Source organism: Myotis lucifugus, unplaced genomic scaffold, assembly GCF_000147115.1.
Source record: "Myotis lucifugus unplaced genomic scaffold, Myoluc2.0 scaffold_115, whole genome shotgun sequence".
NCBI classification, from domain to species: domain Eukaryota; kingdom Metazoa; phylum Chordata; class Mammalia; order Chiroptera; family Vespertilionidae; genus Myotis; species Myotis lucifugus.
The window spans coordinates 2,423,713-2,443,159 of NW_005871163.1; the positions used below are offsets into that span (position 1 = coordinate 2,423,713).

Sequence of the window (19,447 nt, forward strand, 5' to 3'; positions counted from 1 at the left end):
TATATATCACTTACATAATAAAGTAATGCTCCAGGTGGCCGCTATTCTGGACCAGTGCTGGAATTGACAGAGCTCAAGAACTATAGAGAGATGGACATATGATAGGAAAGCTGAAAAGATAGTATTCTTGGATCTGATACAAAAATAATGGGAACCAAGAGGTGGATAGGACAGATTAAACTGCCTGTGTAGCAGGAGCAGATTTATAATCCTAGAAGAGTGACAAGAGAATTTCTAGAAAAAGTAAAAATACTAACCAAAAGGCTCGTGGTTTGGAAGAGATGGGGTAGAGAGCATGGAGAATAACTTTGGAAATCACATGAATGAAAGGGAACAACAGAGGCAGAGAATGTGGGCGGCTTAGTGTAAAGAAGAGAGCAGTGAACCTGCAGTTGAGAGATTGGTTATGTTTACTTCGGCAATCCTATATTACCTAGGAAAGGTCACGTAACATCTCACAGTATCTATCGCCTATGGACAAGGTAGTTTTTTGAGAGAGGGGAACACATTTATATTTGTTTGTGTGTAGCTTTTGCTGCTGTTAATTAAAATGAATAATTCTGCATAGTTCACCTATATATGGCAGAACGGCAAGATGAAACCAGTTATCACATACAACCATCATGAAAGAAAACACACAGAAGAAAGTCAATGTAGAACTACAACTCTGAAAAAATCATTCTCATGGAATTCAAACAAGAGCTACTCAGAAATATCAATTGTGGTAGCATTCCCTGCACATTTTAAATCTGATTCATTTGTTTTTCTCTGTATATATGTGTATTTTAGCATTTTGAGGCAAGTATTGTGCAGTCCAAATAGAAAACTTGGGTGGCATTTCATTGAGTTGTATTTACTTGCTTAGTACTTCTACCCTTATCTACCATATGCTTGGACTAGTGCTAGGTATTGACATACAAATGTAATTGTCACTACCTTCAAACAGCCTTTGGGTGGTAGGGAAGACAGCCACATGGACAAAGAAAGTGTAATGGGAATGAAGTAGGACTGTCAGGAAGGGAGTCACTGTACTTTGAGTAATTTTTTCCCCCCTTCTCATTGCTTCTAAATGCTTGTTAGAACTTTCTTGGCTTTTTAGTTATTCTTAAGATGTGTGTTAAGAAAAGTTCAGCATCTCTTAGCGTTTAAAATTCTGTCTTGATAACTTAAATCACAGGAACTGCAGTGCTAAAGAAGGTGGAAAATTTTCAGAGACTGGGTTATTATCCTTTAAATTTACCAGTTCTGAGCTGACTTAGTCTTTTTTTGGAAAGAGAAAGAATTCCACACCCCCCAGTACACAAAATACTTGTTAAACAGTTTTTATCTTAGATGCAGTCTACTACAGAAAGAATCCATCTTCTATCTTGGGCTTTCTTTCCTGACTCCTTTGGATAAATAAAACTTTGAACCTGCTTTGAGGTTCAAGGCCTTGGTAAGTGTGTGTGTGTGTGTGTGTGTGTGTAATAGGTAAGTGGTAAAAGCTCAATTTCTGTGGCTAACTGCTCTTGCCTTTCCTCGCCTTCCCTACCCCAACTCCCAGTACAAATTTGAGCTCATATTAGCAGCATATGTCTAGTGATATTCAAGTTCCCAAGAGGCCTGTGAACAAAATGATTGTAGAACATCTTTCATTATAGGACACACAAAGTAATCCTGATTTCTTAATTCTGGTTCTAGCTATTCTTTTTATTAAACCAGCATTTTGAACTGATTCATATCATAGAGGCATTTTTCAGAGTCAGAAAAATCAGAGGGATTCTGTCCTTAAAAGAGAAACGTGTATTGTCTCATATCTTTGTAATAATGCATTGTTTTTATGGAGTTATTTCCTGAGTTTTAAAGTCTTTGCTTTCATTTTCCCTTTTCAGTTTTTCCTATGGAATATCATCCTGTTTATCTGCCTATTCTTTCTATTTTCTTGTTAAGTAGATTTGTTTAATATTATTGGTGATAATTCCCCCATGTATTAGTAATTCCCTGATTCTCTCAAACACTAAAGAACATTCAATAGTTGTGCAGGAAGCCACTACCATTAATGGGACCAAGGATAGTTTAATTTTGGAGAAAAACTATTCTGTTGTCTTTAAAAATTAAAAATCTATAAACAAAAGGAAGGAATTGCCAAGGTCATTATGCCCTTAAAGGTTTTCTCCAGCCCTAACTTTAGAAGACAGTTATCACCAAGATATGCTTATTTTTTCATAGAATTTTAATGTAGAAGTTATTTTTTTACATCCAGATATTAATATAGGTATGGGACTTTGAAATTGCTTCACAGCTAGGTAATTTAGTTTTTCAAAAAGATGAAAGGCTAATTATTAGGCAGTAATGTGATCAAATTACCAAAAGCTTCAAGGTGGTTCTATTTCAGTTCTCAGCCTGATGTGCATTTAAAAATATCTCTACTTAGAGTAGTTACTGTTCATAATGCATTATGGAATCTTTTTAGGTAACAGATTGGGTGATAAAGAAGCCATTATTCTTGATTTGGTCTGTTTCACCCAAATTTATGACAGACTGAAAATTAGCTGTAGTATTGTACACCTTCCTATTTTATTAAACTTAATATATGTGAGAGCCATATGTCCAGCAGGATTTATAAGAATATGTTATTGATGGAGGAAAAGGCTGTTTTATAGTACCCTGTGAAAATATACAAGATAACGTGGGATATATCCTTGAATTTTGGGTTTATAAGAACATATATACATATATATATATATATCTCCTTGAATTTTGGGTTTATAAGATATAAGAGATTTAACCTGTACCTAAAGGAAGTACAATTAAATCTATTGTAAATCCTTCAAAATGGGAAAATTCAGAATTTACTTTAGAAGGGAGAACTTATTAGTGATTTATTTCCAGAACAGATGAGAGATTTTAAAACTAATTTGGTTTCTTCAAATGAATTGAAGAATTCAGTGCATATCACCTGTCTACCTCTGTTCACTTCATTTTCATTACTTCATAATTATTTGCAGGAAGTACCTTGTTTACCACATGTGTAGTTGTATAGTTTGTGTTGCATTTAAGCCTTTGCCCTCACACCCAGTCTTATTAAAGGATTTCATAGCATAATGCTAATTAATTAAAAATTTCTTAAGCAATGAATTAGAGATGGCTCTGCAAAAGAATAATAAAATGTAAAATACAAGATTTCTCATTTAAATGCAACCCAGGTGATAATAATTACTGTACCGTAATCTCTGACCCAAGAGACAGACTTTCTTTTATTTTTTGTGGGTTTTTTGTTTGTTTCTTAAATTATGTTTTTATTGATTTTATAGAGGATGGGAGAGGGAGAAAGAGAAACATCAATGATGGGAGAGAATCATTGGTCGGCTGCCTCCTGCATGCCTCCTACTGGGGATCAAGCCCCAACCAGGCATGTGCCCTGACTGGGAATTGAACCAGGATCTCCTGGTCAATGCTCAACCACTGAGCCACACCAGCTGGGGGCAGACAAATTCTCTTAGTGGGCCTATATTGTGTTTCACCACCAGCACTGGCCACTTTATGGGGAGTCATGCAAGAAACTAGGCACAGAATGGAACTTGCGTGGGTGTTCTTCTGTACAAGTAGTTCTAATAAATTACAGCTACAGCTCCCAAAAAGACTTTTATACTCAGCAGCACATTTTCTGTAATCTAAGAAACTCCAAATAAATCTTTTAAATAGCTTCAAAATGATTCCCTTCAAAAGGTACTGAGTCTAATTGTTCTGATGTGAAAGAACTTCTGAAAGAGAAGTTCAATTAGTGTTTTCTAAGTCCTCATAATATATTAGTCATAAAACAAAGCAATGCCCTTTATTTTTACCCTGTAGATACAGTGTTTTCCAGCTGAGCTTACACTTCAGAATCACCTTTGGTGCTATGCTTACATCCACTACTAGAATTCTATTTTAGTAGGTTTGAAATGAAGTAAAAGCGTCTGTTTTTTAAAGTTTTAGAGATGTTTCTAATAGCCACACTTCAGTTGAGTAACACTACCAGCTTATATTTGAATTTATACCACACCTATTCTATATAACATGTAAGCAACTCTCATTCATACTGGTTCTATGGCTTTACAAAGAGGAACTTAGAAAGTAGCTATAGTCAGAATTTTGGACGTAAAAGGGAACCATTCTAAACCTTTCCTCTTTACAGAGTTGGTGGCAGAACCAAATACTAGGTCCAAGACTGACTTGAACTCTTTCTGCACTAGCTTCTTAAACCTAGTTCTTCTTTGAGAAAAGCTTCAAAGCCACTCAGTAATCTAGAAATTGTCGAAATTGTCTTGAGCATCCCAAAGCCTGCCCAGGGTATTGTGAAGTCTCAGAGTATTTAATAAAAGGAACAGTAATGCAGCCAGCCGGAAGTTCTCACAGTTTTGAAGTTACTAGGCAGGAGTCATGGGTGATATAACGTATAGTTAGAAATTATAGTCATCACTCAGAATGCTTTTGTGACTTCTTTGTAAACATGTAACTTTCTGACAAGAGATGCCTAGATTTCGTACTAACGATTATTAGGAACAAGGTGATCATTTGTCCTGTTTAATCCTTAAGCAGGAAGTCTAAGAAATTATGTCAGTATTATATTTTTAAGCAGGCCTGACTTTTAGCTTGTACTTCAGAAGGAGGATATTGTGCCCAGATACACAGTTTAACCAACTAAAGGAATAATATACTTATTAATTATGAGTAAATTTGGCTATAAAAAACCCCAATCAGTAGTAGCCCAGTCAAGGTATAGAGATTGATTTTTCTTTTGGATTAAAAAAGTCCAGAGGGTCCTGGCTGGTTTGCTCAGTGGTTAGAATGTCAGTCCTCGGACCAATGGGTTGCAGGTTCAATTCCTGGTCAATCCCTGGCCCCGGTGAGGGTGAGTATTGGAGGCAACAAGTTGATGTGTCTTGCTCACATCAATGTTCCTCCTTCTTTCCTGCTCTCCCTCTCCTTTTTCCCCCTCTCTCCCTCTCTCCTTCTTTTCCACTCTCCAAAGATCAATGGAAAAAAATATCCTTGGGTGAGGATTTTTTTAAAAATTCCAGAGGGAAGGGAAGTCTACCATTGGTATGGTTACTTCATAGGTATGGTTACTTCATAGCCATCAGGAGCTCGAGTTCTTTTATTTATTTTTTATTTTATTTTAGAGATAGGAAAGGAGAGAGAGAGAGAGAGAGAGAGACATTGATGTGAGAGAGAAACATTGACCAGTTGCCTCCTGTATATGCCCAGACCGGGGATAGAACCCACAGCCTTTTGGTGTATGGAATGACACTCCAACCAACTGAGCCACCCAGCCAGGGCTGTTTCATCCACTCTTGGCACTAACTTATATCCTTAAAGTGTCTGATAGTTCTAGCTGGCTTCTGGAGCTTCAGCCATCATCGAAGGGGCATAGCTCCAACTTGAGTCATCTTCCTTGAAAGAGCTTTTCTAGAACCACCTCACTCAACAATTTCTGCTTCCATCTCACCTGTCATTCCTATTATCAAGGGAGGCTGGAAAGATATGTATAACTGGGAAGGTTGTTATTCACTATAATTAGAAATTCTGTTATTAAGAAAAAAGAGAGTAGATATTGGGCAGGGGACTAGCAGATCTGCTACAGCATGTTTTTCAAGAATATAATACTTTAAATATTAGGAAAACCAAATTTTAGTGACATCAAAAACTATTATTCAGAATATAAATTTAAAAGATCTCCTGCCCTGGCTGGTGTGGTTCATTTGGTTGAGCATCATCCATGCACCCAAAGGTTGCTGGTTTGATTCCCAGTCAGGCACATACTCAGGTTGTGGGCTTGATCCCTGGTCAGGGTGCATAGGAGAGGCAGTGATTTGATGTTTCTCTCTCCCTCTCTCTTCCTTTCACTCTAAAACTAATAAAAATATATTTTAAAATAAAGAACCCCAAACTACCATCTACCATGTATTTGGTTAATAAAAGCAATACGTCTCCATGATAGAGTTCTGTTTTGGCTTTCTCGGCAGGACTCATTGGGAACAGCTGTTAGGTTTTGTATATTTTAAATAAACGAAAGAATGAGTTCTTCAAAACAACAGGGGAAAAAGACTTTTCAAATTAAATTCTGTTTCCTTTTGGAGATAGGAAGAATCAAAACAAGCACAAAGACAATTCAATGGACATTTATGGAACTAGCAGGAGCAGAATATACTATATTAGATGATTTGAGGTAGGAATGAATTTATGAAAACACTCATTGTTTAGTATTTAGATGGAACAAGGTAGACTGATGCAGTACATTAAATAGTTTAACATATATATTATAGCTAACTCCAGATATATAAGACCTATCCTGGAGAGAATAATGGGCACAGTAGGTTAAAGCTTTAAGTAGTAGATATTGTATTAGTTCATTTGGCCTGTTATATCAAAATACCACACATACTGGATGGCTTATAAACACAGAAATTTATTTCTCACAGTTCCAGAAGTTGGAAGTCCAAGATCAGGGTGCCAACATGGTTAGTTAGGTTCTGGTGAAGGCCCTCTTCTGTGTTGCAGACTGAATGGGTAAAGGATCTCTAAGGGGGTCTCTTTCATAAAGGTATTTGTAGGCAAAAACAAGCAGTAATCTGCATCATATGCAACTGTAGGCTATGGTATACATAAATGTGTAAGATGGAAGTGTCTGTGCTCTGTGAGACCAGATTTTTAAAATGTTCTGGGCCTCATTCATAATCACTGTTCACATGGTGCTATCTAACACATATTCACTATATACCTCACATTTACAATACACTTTCTTATCAAGTTGCCACTTAGGTAAGAAAGTCTAGATTTTGGCTTCATATAGCTATGAATTTTAAATCTGGGGGAAATCTAGCCTTGTATTCCCCCCCCCCCTTTTCCTTTTATAATTACTTATCAGTAACCAAACCTTGTCTGTTGACTTTGCTCCAGCTAATAGAAAACAGGAAACTACGGAGCCTCCCTGTGAGAAGAGGGCCAGGCTGTACCCTCTGTGACCTCACCCCTTCAGTTTGATTTGATTTGTCCTTGAGGAAACAATTGCAAACAGCTTCACATGTGGCTTTGGCAGTACGCATAGGAAATGCAAATTAAACCAACTAATGCAGCAGGGTCTGTTAGTCTGGCCTTTGAGCAAGCCATTTTTGAACCTATTATGATAGTACACTTTTGGGCATCCTTGGGGAAGAATAGTTTACACTCTGATCAAGTAATGGATCAGGAACCCTTCTCGGTCTTATATAGCAGTAGATATGCCGTTTGCACTCTGGTATTAAATAACTGCTTATTTGAACTTAATTGTGCAATGACTTAGCCGTTCCCACCCTTTATTACAGTGGTTCTCAACCTTCTGGCCCTTTAAATACAGTTCCTCATGTTGTGACCCAACCATAAAATTATTTTCGTTGCTACTTCATAACTGTAATGTTGCTACTGTTAGGAATCGTAATGTAAATATCTGATATGCAGGATGGTCTTAGGCGACCCCTGTGAAAGGGTCGTTCGACCGCCAAAGGGGTCGCGACCCACAGGTTGAGAAACACTGCTTTATTAGTTCCCTTTGATGCTGTTGTGCTCAGTTTAGTTCTCCAGTAGGGATTATGAAAGAAAATGGAAATCTCACAAATTGTACTTTCTTTATAACTCAGTGCTGATGCAGCTGTCATATTTTGGTTTTTGTATTCTTCATTCTGCACCCACTTCCCCTCTGCTTTCAGGTGAAGGTCTCCCACAGGTATATTACTTTGGACCGTGTGGGAAATACAATGCCATGGTGCTGGAGCTCCTCGGCCCTAGCTTGGAGGACTTGTTTGACCTCTGTGACCGAACTTTTACTTTGAAGACTGTGTTGATGATAGCCATCCAGTTGGTAAGTTGACATTGCTATTCTGCAAACGGATAGTCAGCCCCCACCCCCCCAACACATCCTTTTGTCCCTTTTGGTGATTGACAGGTGTAGTGGCATCTAGTGAATGTGCACTCACAGGCTTGATAGTGCATTCCAGGGCAAAAAGGACTAACCCAGAAAAGTCAGGCTGCATCTGCTCTTTGATCTGTTTTAAGAATTTGCACTTTGGAACAGTGCCCTGTCCTTATCTGAAGTGGAAGCATATAATTTAGGTTAGAAAGAAAGAGGGTGAGTAGGTGAAGTTGTACAAATGCAAATAATTTCTCAGATGTTTTATTTATAGGTTTAAACACGACTGTAAGGTTTTGTCATGTCTTCCCTCTCCCCTTACTGTTGCATCCAAGAAGAGCTTGGAGATGTAATCCACTGCCCTAACTATTAAGATTCCAAAATTGTGTGACCAAGAACCTGCCTTAGTTCTCTGGCCTTTACTTCTCACAGAATGACATAGCTAAGGAGGCAGCTCTCTCAGCTCCTACCAAATTACATACCATTACCAGTTTGAGCAGTAAAGATAGTTCCTTTGAGAAGTTTGTCAGCCCCTCAGAGGAGGATGCAAATGCATCTTTATTGGACTAAGGTGGTAATGGTCTCCTCCACTTTACAGCAAAAACTTGGAAATGTTGGAAAATTGACTTTATATTTTGAACCCAAAATTCAAAAGTCCATGCTTCCCTTTCTGTATTAAGTAAGTAGAAAAGCTTTGTAGCTAGAAATGAACTTAATGAAATTTGAAATACTTTTATGATTATTATTTTAGGATAATTTTACTTTCATATATAAATCGTACCTTTACCATTGCTACTAATTAGCTCTGTGATATCAGTCCAGTATTAACTTCTCTGGGCCTCACTTGCCTTATTTCCACAACTGAGAGAGCTGAACTGGGGAGTCCTATTCAGCTGAGAGGAAGGTGTGGGCAGGATGTGAATGTGGCAGTGGCACTGTCTTCAAAGGCTGCCAACGTAGTTTGATGCACTGTCTCTGCATAGATACTTCTTGCCTCTCAAATGCTTACTTTCTGAAATAGCATAAAAATACTTAATTCCATTTACCATTTGCAAATTGTAACATTATGAGGCTTAGCTGACCTGTACTACCCCCACTCTTTTATCTGGAGATTTGTTATGTGAATATTAGTATCAGAAAATATTTTCTGGTGGATAAGAGTAAAGTGACTCTGGGTGGTGAAGAAGAAATTAGTTTTATTTTCATTTCAGTAAGTAAAACCTTGGGCTGATAAAGCAAATGTTTTCATGTATTTTTTCAGTAGACTTGTTTAGAGTATTTACATCATTGTTTTTTCTCTTTCAGCTTTCTCGAATGGAATATGTGCACTCAAAGAATCTCATTTATCGAGATGTCAAGCCAGAGAACTTCCTGATTGGCCGGCAAGGCAATAAGAAAGAGCATGTTATACACATTATAGACTTTGGACTGGCTAAGGAATACATAGACCCTGAAACCAAAAAACATATACCTTACAGGGAACACAAAAGTTTAACTGGAACTGCAAGATATATGTCTATCAACACGCATCTTGGCAAAGGTGTGTTTATTTCCTGCTCCATGAACAGGGCAGCTTTTTAAAACAACTTTTTATTCTAATAATACTTTGTCCCCATTGTGCATTACAACTTGTGATTCTTATTGCTTCACATGGTAAGTGGATTTTTATACTTGAGAACTTAAGATGGTAAGTTAATGACTTTCCTGAGTATCCTGTTGGACAACTTAAGGATTTTAATTCTTTATACAGTTGGCCCTTGAAAAACATGGGTTTGACTTCACAGATCCACTTATATGGTTTTTTTTCTATGAACACTGTAAATGTATTTTCTTGATAATTTTCTTAATTTCTTTGCTATAGCTTACTTCATTGTAAGAATATAACATATAATACATATAAATATGTGTTAATTAACTATGTTACTGGTAAAACTTCTAGTCAACAGTAAGTTATTAGTAGTTAGGTTTTTGGGGAGTCAAAAGTTATATATAGATTTTTTTTTAAATTCTTTATTAGTTAAGGTATTACAAATGTGTCCTCATCCCCCCATTAAGCCCCCATCCCCCCCCCCCATATATAGATTTTTGACTGCAAGCAACCGGCATCCTTAACCCCGTGTCCCAGGGTCAACCTTGCTGTGTTTCCAAATGTTTAATTTTTTAGCAGTGTGGGTAATAGACTTACTGTATTAAGGTGGTAGTATTGGAATAAGTTTAGTGATGAGTTTGGTATGGATGACCTTGTATATGACATCTGCTTTGGGGAAGAGTGCTTCACTAAAACATGAATTTAGTCTTCTGTTCACTGTGCATAATTCCATGAATAATTCTTTAAGGAAGAGGTTATGTCTTATTCAGTGAAAATATATTTGCTTTTCCATGAATCTTACATTTTATACATGATAGTTTGCACAAATATTTCATAAAGCTCTAATCAAGGCAAAAGGCCTTATTTGTGAGAGGAAATGGTCCAGAGGAGAATTTTTGTGAGAGAAGCCTAAAGAACAGTGGAAGCCTTCTCAGCAGGTCCAGAAAAGCTTTCCTTTTTATATGTTTTATATATTGTTCTTTCATGGAAGATTCTGTTTGGAGACAAGTTCCACAGTGATTGAAAAAAAAATGTTTGGAAATCACCACCCTAGAGAGTAGACATATAAATGGAATATTATCAAGTTTCATAATCATAGACATAGCTAATTATATCAGGTGTTTAAATATTAATGAACTGTGGTACACTAATAAGTATTTTTTTCACTAATATGTATTTTAAAGACTAAGATAAATAGCTACAAAGTTGCCTTATAAACTGTACAGGTATTCAGATAATGAATTAGTATTAGCGAAGATTAAAATGACATTACAAAGTAGTGTGATACAACTTTAGTTGAAATCATGAATGCTGTCAGAATTTTTTCAGTAACCACATGGAAATCCTCATTTAACTAAATGTAATACTTTAAAATTAGACTAGAATCTCTGCTACTTATTATCAGTGTCACTTTGGATAATTTTCTTAATCTCCCTGAAACTTATCTGTAAAATAAGACTAATATTTCACAAGGATGCTTTGAAGATTGAATGGGTAATGTATGTAACACAGGTCTCTTGCATAGTGCTCAATATTTCCTTCTTCCTTTTTACAAGGAGACAGACTGTGTTGTAAATAGTAAAGTCATAATTGCTTGGTTTTACTGAGACTGGAAATTATTGTTCCAGTGTGTGCTTCCTGGGCTCAGCAATTTGTCTTCTGCCTTTATTATTCTTGTCAGGAAAGGCAAGTACAGACAAGGGGAGGAGTGGGTATGTGTTATATTTGTATAAGGTTAAGAAAAATGGATACAAATCTTGGCTTTTTCATTTAAAACTATGTGATTTTGGTCCAGTAACCTTCCTCCCTCAGCCTCAGTTATCTTAATCTATGAAATGGGTATGATAAACTTTATATTATAGGTTTGTGTGAGAAAATGCATATAAAGTGTTTAACATAGTGTCTGATTGTAGTAAAGACTCTGTAATGGTAATTACCACTTATTTATTCAACAAAATGTTTTAAGCATCCACTTTTGTCAGACTAGGTTTCTTCATTCTTGGTGTAGCCATTTCTATTGGAACTTAAGAGTTTATCTCCAAACTTTGACTTCCTAGTCCCACAGTTTTTCAGGTCCAATTCAACCTGTCACCATATTTTATCCTTACAGTACCTCAGAGAATACATATAGAAGGTTGTCAAATGCCCTTTAAACTCTGACCAGGGTCTCAAGGAACTCTGTCCTATTAGTATTAGCAAAGAGTAAAAATGACATTACAAAGTAGTGTGATATAACTTGAGTTGAAATCATGAATGATAAAGCCCTAAACTTGATTCTGATAAATAAACACATAAATTTTTAAATGTGTAGCATCCTTTATGTTGTAATGAAGAAAAAGGGAAGTGTATTTTCAAATGACTTGGAGAGAATTGCCAATAATTTTGTGAGGAAAGATGCTTCCTAAACCTGATCTTGCCACATGAGGTTAGCCACGTTCCCCACTGATTAAGCCCTGGTTAAGGTAGCCCATTTAAGTAGTCTTTAGTCATTGAAGTTAGGGTGAGAACACTGGGCAATCCAGCCCCTTTCCTACAACAAAATGTATTTGACCTAAAATCAGGGATGTGGTGCATGTAAACTAAGCACATCTTTCTGATTGGTTGAAAGCAAGCCTTTATGGTGTGGAAAAATTTTATGTCCTACTGTTCTCACTGGCATTGAAATCTTTCTTCTTTAAAATGAAAATATCTTGCTTGAATAAATAAGGGCGTGTGAGAATACTGACTTGAATTAGAATGTTCAAAGAAATATGGAAATAAAGCATGGCTCTGGTTTTCTTTTCTTTTTTTCTTGATAGGTCCTAATGGCTTAAATTATCATAGGTTATTTTAGAGCTGGAAAATGACTTTTCAGATTACCTCCGTGGTCAGCAAACTTCGGCTCGCGAGCCACATGCGGCTCTTTGGCCCCTTGAGTGTGGCTCTTCCACAAAATACCACGTGCGGGCAAGCACGTACTGTGCGATTGAAACTTTGTGGCCCATGCGCAGAAGTCGGTATTTTGTGGAAGAGCCACACTCAGGGGCCAAAGAGCCGCATGTGGCTCGCGAGCCGCAGTTTGCCGAGCCGCAGTTTGCCGACCACTGACTAAGTCAACCACTTTATTTTCAAATGAGGAAATTTAGGCCCAAAGTAGATGACTTGATCATGCTGAATTTCACATGGATTAAATAAATGGAAAGGATGGGTCAAGAGCTAGATGACTTGACTCAGAACTATTGTTTTTCCTATTATCGCATATTCCACAGCTATTTTTCATGGTTCTCAGTTTTTGAAAATTACTTATTCCAGTGGGCTTAATGTTTATTTATTTTTTTATCTCATTTTTATAGTGAATGGTCTTTGCTGTGAAAAGAAAGTCTTTTTCTGTAGGGCTGATCAATATTGAAAATGTGGAGAGTTTCGCCCTCTTGTGCTCAACTAACTAAAGTGCAGCCATTTATCCAGTGAATTTTTTTATTACCAAGGGGCCTCTTGTTACAGGAAGTGAATATAAAAATGGAGAGCTGATGAGTAGGTGTGATGTAGTGTGAGAAACTGCAGGGTGTGATTTCTCTATCTGCCCTGATTTCTGGGAGGCCTCGATTGAACCTGCCTCTTCTTTTTTTAATTTGTTTTATCTTTAAGTTCTGTTAACAAACTCTGCTTTTGTGTAATGGCTTTTTGTTTTCAATTGCGAATAAAATTTATTGCAAACTTCAGGCAAGCCAGTAGACAAAAGCTCCTGGTTTATTTTATTCTTTTTAAGATCATTTCAGTTGATGTACTCAATTTTATGTTATTTTTATATCTCATCAGGGTGCCTTTAGTGAGCACCTTTCCGAAAACCTCCTTCCCATTAGTGACTCCCTTTCCTAAAGCCTCCTTCAAACAGCAAAAATTAGAAAGTTTCCTTTTCTTTGTTTTTCTCTTTTGAGGAGTACTATTCACTCTTTTTCATGCAAATTTCCCATGATTGGTGGCGGCATTTAAACACGTTGTGCTGTGGTATTTTGAGTTAGTTGAATAGCTTTCCCAGCCTCCTTGACTCCTGGGTTTTACTTTCTGCACAGTGAAAGCACAAATGTAAGGTAGCCCCTTAGTCTTGCTTCTGTAATTTTTTTTAAAATATATTTTATTGATTTTTTACAGAGAGGAAGGGAGAAAGATAGAGAGTTAGAAACATCGATCAGCTGCCTCCTGCACACCCCCCACTGGGGATGTGCCCGCAACCCAGGTACATGCCCTTGACCAGAATCGAACCTGGGACCTTTTAGTCCGCAGGCCGACGCTCTATCCACTGAGCCAAACCGGTTTCGGCTGTAATTTTTTTTATAAAGCCCTAAACTTGATTCTGAAAAATAAACACATAAAATGTCTGAGATGAACCATAATTGGCAAATTAGAAATGGAGGTGTATACTACTTAAATTCAGTCTGACAACCAAAGGTGGAATAGGATGTTTTCTGAGATGAAGTTATAATTTTTTATTAACTATTCTGCAGTTCTTTACCATTTTAATCATTGCAGTTAAAAGAAAGAAAAAAAACCCAGCAATTTGTCTTATATATATGCTCCCAGAATGCTGGAATCCTATAAGGTGCCATACAGGGCACCTTAGTAATTTTTCTTAAGGTAGTTATAGAACATAGTACAAATAGAATGGAGCTGAGAGATTATACATTGATGTTCTATTATATGAAGTTAAAATTTGATATTAATTTTTATGACAAAAAGCACTAGCCATGTATGCTAGGCATTCTGCAGCTTGTGTCTTCACAGGCCTACCCAAAATGGATGGTTTCAACAGCTTCACCTGCTAGTCTGCTGCTCACCTTCTCTGATGGTAACCAAGGATAATTATAGCCCATACACTGAAAATAACGTTTCATTTAACATATCTTACTTTCAGGAAACTGACAGCATTGAATGAGGGGTGGTTACTCACTGTTTAGTAATTTGGACTTGATTTTAGTTTAGGATTTGCTCTTTTCTCTTAATACTTCTAGGTAGAGGAGCACACATTGTTTTTCTGTCTTGATCTAAAATACTATCCCTGATTTAGATAAAGAATTAATAAGCGAGACTTTCCAGAGCAGAAGAGTTACTGAACGGACTGCTTGGTTTTAAGGGCCTTTCTACTTTATTAACTATAAATGTAATGTGTGATCTGTCTTCCCTTTTAGAGCAAAGCCGGAGGGATGATTTGGAAGCTCTGGGCCATATGTTCATGTATTTCCTTCGAGGCAGCCTGCCCTGGCAAGGACTCAAGGTATCCTTGAAAGTGCTCAGTGGAGGACTTTGTTTCAATACTCAGTTGGTAATGAAGGGGTTGCTGATTTGATGTCTGCAAGAAGCACAAAGGGGATGATTGGCTAGAGAGATGAGAAGCAAGGACTGGTTACATTAGTCTATATTGTAAATGCTCACCTGGGTTTTGGAAGCTCTGTTTTGCTCCCATTTGTCTTCTTCCCCATCTGAATCCTTCTTCCTTGTTTTTGGATTTTCCATAATCTCTTCCCTTGTTCCCTCCCAGCCTTGGCAGTGCTGCTTTCCTCTCTGTCAGTATGCCTCCTCCGCTACCATTTTGTAGCAAGATGAGTGTTCCCCGTGTGTTGGGGAATTTCTGGAACAAATTGGTGACAGCAGCTGCTACACATTTTACCAGCAAGGCCAGCAGGGCTGGGTGTGTCCCTAAGGGGAACTGGAAATATTTGTTCATCCTATATAAGCTGAGTGCTCACCTAAACGAAAACAAAAATCCAGGTTTAATGTTGCTGTTCAAGTGTTTTATTGAATAAATGCCTGTGCAGACAATAGTCATTCCTTGTGAACCATGTAGTTTAAATAGCCTTCTTTTGGTAGGTGTCAATACAGTACATTTCTATTACAGTTAATTATCTATAATAATAAAAGCATAATATGCTAATTAGACCGGATGTCCTTCCAAATGACCTTCCAGATGAAGCAGGGGCTGCGAGGGAAGCCTGGGTCCCGGGTGCCAGAGGGAAGCTGGTGCCAGCAGCTAGGAGAAGGAAGGCCTACTCTTGCATGAATTTCATGCATTGGGCCTCTAGTTAATTATAAATATAACCATTATAATGACTGTGCCTTTGGCTGTAGACAAGACAATGCTAAGCTTCTAACCCATGCTAAATCCCACTAGTTAGTTAAATGTGAGATCAATGATTCTCTCTCATCATTGATACTTCTCTCTCTCTCTACCTTTCCCTGCCTCTGAAATCATTAAAAAATATATTTTTAAAAATTATATCAACGTGTTAGTATGGAAAGAAACATAATCAGTAGCTTTGGATACTTCACCACCCCAAGAGGGCAGAATGGTTGATTTTGCTGTGTCCTAGAACATGGTCCTGAAAAGTAAGGTTTCTGCTTCCCTTTGGGAAGATATTTCTTTTCCCTTAACTTCCTCTAACATCTCCTCCATGGTCTTCTAGTCATATATATCTTCTCATTAATATTGACAGTTGTCAAATAGTTTCACATCCTATTTTGCTCATTATGTAGCCAAACAATGCATTCATATGCTAGTATGTATTTTATTAATTGCTTCTTGAAACTTTCTCACAGCCCATAAATCATTTTAGTGATAGTTATAGATCTAAAATTTTTCTAATTTACTTTAGAACATTATTGCTTAAAGCTGGGTACAGCAGGCTAGGTAGAGCCTCAAGAGACTGTCTTGAGACCACATTATCGGTCCAAGCTCCAGGAGCCCTCTGTCTATAGTCCTGAGCAAACCAGACTTGTCTACTTTGAGCCACTGACATATATCAAACCTATCTGTTAGCCATGCCTATATCATAGATAACATTTTTTCCCTCTGGAACCTCACTATAGAAACACATTGTTTTCTATTTCTTGTTTTTTTTCAGTAAGGATGATATAGAGCCATTTATCTATCTGTCCCCACTTGGATTTAGGAGTATTTTTAATCTTATCATTGAGCTGATCTAAGGAGGGGAATACTGAATCATTTTTTTTTAATTGATTCCAGCCCTAACCGGTTTGGCTCAGTGGATAGAGCGTTGGCTTGCGGACTGAAGGGTCCCAGGTTCGATTCCGGTCAAGGGCATGTACCTTGGTTGCGGGCACAACCCCAGTAGGGAGTGTGCAGGAGGCAGCTGATTGATGTTTCTAACTCTCTATTCCTCTTCCTTCCTCTCTGTAAAAAATATCAATAAAATATATTTTAAAAATAAATAAATAAAATTGATTCCAGAGAGGGGAAGAGGGAGAGAGAGAAACATCTACTGGTTGCTTCCTGCACATGGATCGAACCCACAATCTGGTCATGTGCTCTGACCAGGAACCGAATCCATCACCTTTTGGTGTATGGGATGACACTCCAACCAGCTGAGCCACGCCAACCATGGCAAGGCTGAATCACTTTTGATCCCCAGTGTCCCTGGGAGATTACTAAGCTTCTGCAATTCTGAAAATATTGCTACATGGTATTTTTATCTTCTTATTCTGGCCACTTGTCTCATTGATGGTGTTTATCTGAGACTACTAAATATATTTTCAAGTAAATGTTCTAGAACACAGCAGATGTTATGTACATATTTAAATACATCATCTCTACTACATTTCTTATTAATGTTAGAAAAATAATTAAGAAAAATACCTAATAAATCCTGCCAATTTGAGTAACACAACCATTCTGTTCCCAAACATACTAGACCTCTTTCCAAATAACTTTTTTTATTCTCTGCAGGCTGATACATTAAAAGAGAGATATCAAAAAATTGGTGACACCAAAAGGAATACTCCCATTGAAGCACTCTGTGAAAACTTTCCAGGTGAGATGCTAAAAGGACACTCCAGCGAATGTGAATAAAGCTTTCAAGTAGGTGAAGATTATGACTTGGGATCTCTAGATAAAGGTGCTCCCCAGAAAAAAACTTAGTTTCTTTTATTGTTATTTAGCTCAAGATAGGTGATGTCACTTTCATTTGGTCCATAAAGAAAACACCGTGTCAAATAGTCTGTACAATATTCCTTGCTTGGCCCAGAGCTTCTGCCCATGCGAAGCATTCGGCTAATGAGCGTGGCCTTTCACCTCTTTCCTGACAGAGGAGATGGCAACCTACCTGCGATATGTCAGGCGATTAGACTTCTTTGAAAAACCTGACTATGAGTATTTACGGACCCTCTTCACAGACCTCTTTGAAAGGAAAGGTTACACCTTTGACTACGCCTACGATTGGGTCGGGAGGCCTATTGTGAGTATCCTTTGTATCTACCTCCTCACTTCAGACCAGCACTACCTCATCCCTTTCCTTGCCAGACCTTCTGCTTAAATCTATAGGGGGAAACATTCCTTTGACTGTAAACTTTACATTTACCAATGTTTTCAGGAAGATGCCATAGATTGCTCTTACTAGAGTTAGGAAGTAGGAGTTACTCCCTTATATGTTTTTAAGGTTATGACCAGTATGTCATAAGAGACCAGAAGTTAAGCCAGTTTTTTAAAAAATATATTTTTTTTATTGATTTCAGAGAGGAAGGGGGAGAGAATGATGAGAGAGAATCATTGATTGGCTGCCTCCTGCATGCCCCCTACTGGGGTTCAGGCCCACAACCGGCATGTGCCCTTGCCCGGAATCAAGCCTGGGTCCCTTCAGTCTGCAGGCTGATGCTCTATCCACTGAGCCAAACTGGCCGGGGCATTAAGCCAGTTTTTAAGAAGAATTTTCATTTGAATGATACAGAAGCTGGTGCTACATAAGATGTTAAGGTGCTTGACTTCTGTAGGGTTGTAACCTAGCACCATAGGACACTTTTGAATTTGCTCTTCTGGCCAGGGGTCACAGGGCACAAGAGCATGCTAACAGACATCACCGCAGGATGTTTTTTTATTTTCAAAGGTAAGCTACTACTCTCCAATGAAGTATTGAGGACCAAGCTGCATCCCTTTTGCAGATAAGCAAACAGAGAAGACAAGAAGACCTTGAAATTGCCCTTGGTGGCTGAAAATAATAATTACTACTATTCTAGTAGAATTTGAATGATGCAGTCCTTTGCAGAGGCATTAAGTGGGACCTGTTTTCTCCATTTGACTTTGTGTTATATTTTTCCAGCCTACTCCAGTAGGGTCAGTTCATGTAGATTCTGGTGCATCTGCAATAACTCGAGAAAGCCACACACACAGGGATCGGCCATCACAACAGCCTCTACGAAATCAGGTGTGTTGGACCTTCATTGTTTCAGACATTCCCTTTATTTGTGGCTAATGTTAACACCCAAATTCTTCAGCTTCTCTATTTAAGTGTATGTATTGAAATTAAAGACAAAGACCTTGCCAGTTTTCACTGGTATGGTGTGGCATTCTAGCATCCCTCAGAGTTTGTGTAATGGCACTGAGATGCAGCCAGGTGCCTTACAGTAAGCATCCACTCTAGAGAATCTGGGCCTGTCGAATCTGTTGGCTGAAAGGACCTACTGGACATACAGGATGTACAGGCTAGCCCACTTGGGGTCTCATCGACACTCCAGTGTGTAGCTCTTGCCAGTGCTGGTTTTTCCTTGCTGATTAGGAAGGATGGGTAATTTGGACTTCCAACTGCAACCTGGGAATGAACTGGCACCTCCACTCCACTCCTGTCCTTGTACTCAGGCTAACTCTAGAATTATGAATGAAGACTCAGCTTTGCTTTAGGCCACTCCTCAGAAGGCCATGTCATCTCTTTTTCAATGCTCATGGTTTGGGAAACTAGTGGTCTGGATGAGAGGCTTCTCTTAGCCTTAAAGACAGAGGAGGCAAGCACATACACAAAAACAAATTTGACAACATTTAAAAAAAGGAGAAACTGATTGGGAAGTGAGTATAATGAATATCTTTATATCATAGTATATTGCTAAAAGAAAAATGAGGACTCCAGTAGGCAAATAAACAAAGAATAATAAATAAACATATACACGTGTACATGCACACCCACACACACATAATC

At 37.9% G+C, this 19,447-nt stretch overlaps 1 protein-coding gene across 7 annotated transcripts in view; it reads left to right on the top strand.

Annotated features, from left to right (window-relative positions):
• The window catches only part of CSNK1G1 (casein kinase 1 gamma 1), a 144,495-nt gene that overhangs the window by 89,961 nt on the left and 35,087 nt on the right, over positions 1–19,447 (top strand). For 6 of the 7 annotated variants that reach the window (XR_002830411.1, XM_023757832.1, XM_023757834.1 and 3 more), the window contains exons 5-10: positions 7,707–7,858; positions 9,212–9,446; positions 14,660–14,745; positions 17,212–17,296; positions 17,571–17,719; positions 18,578–18,682. Coding sequence is in view for 6 of the 7 variants with exons in the window: in XM_023757832.1 (XP_023613600.1) it covers positions 7,707–7,858; positions 9,212–9,446; positions 14,660–14,745; positions 17,212–17,296; positions 17,571–17,719; positions 18,578–18,682 (812 nt within the window). In the remaining variant the exon portion in view is untranslated. The remainder of the gene's footprint in view (positions 1–7,706; positions 7,859–9,211; positions 9,447–14,659; positions 14,746–17,211; positions 17,297–17,570; positions 17,720–18,577; positions 18,683–19,447) is intronic. The other variant, XM_023757835.1, reaches the window with a different exon arrangement.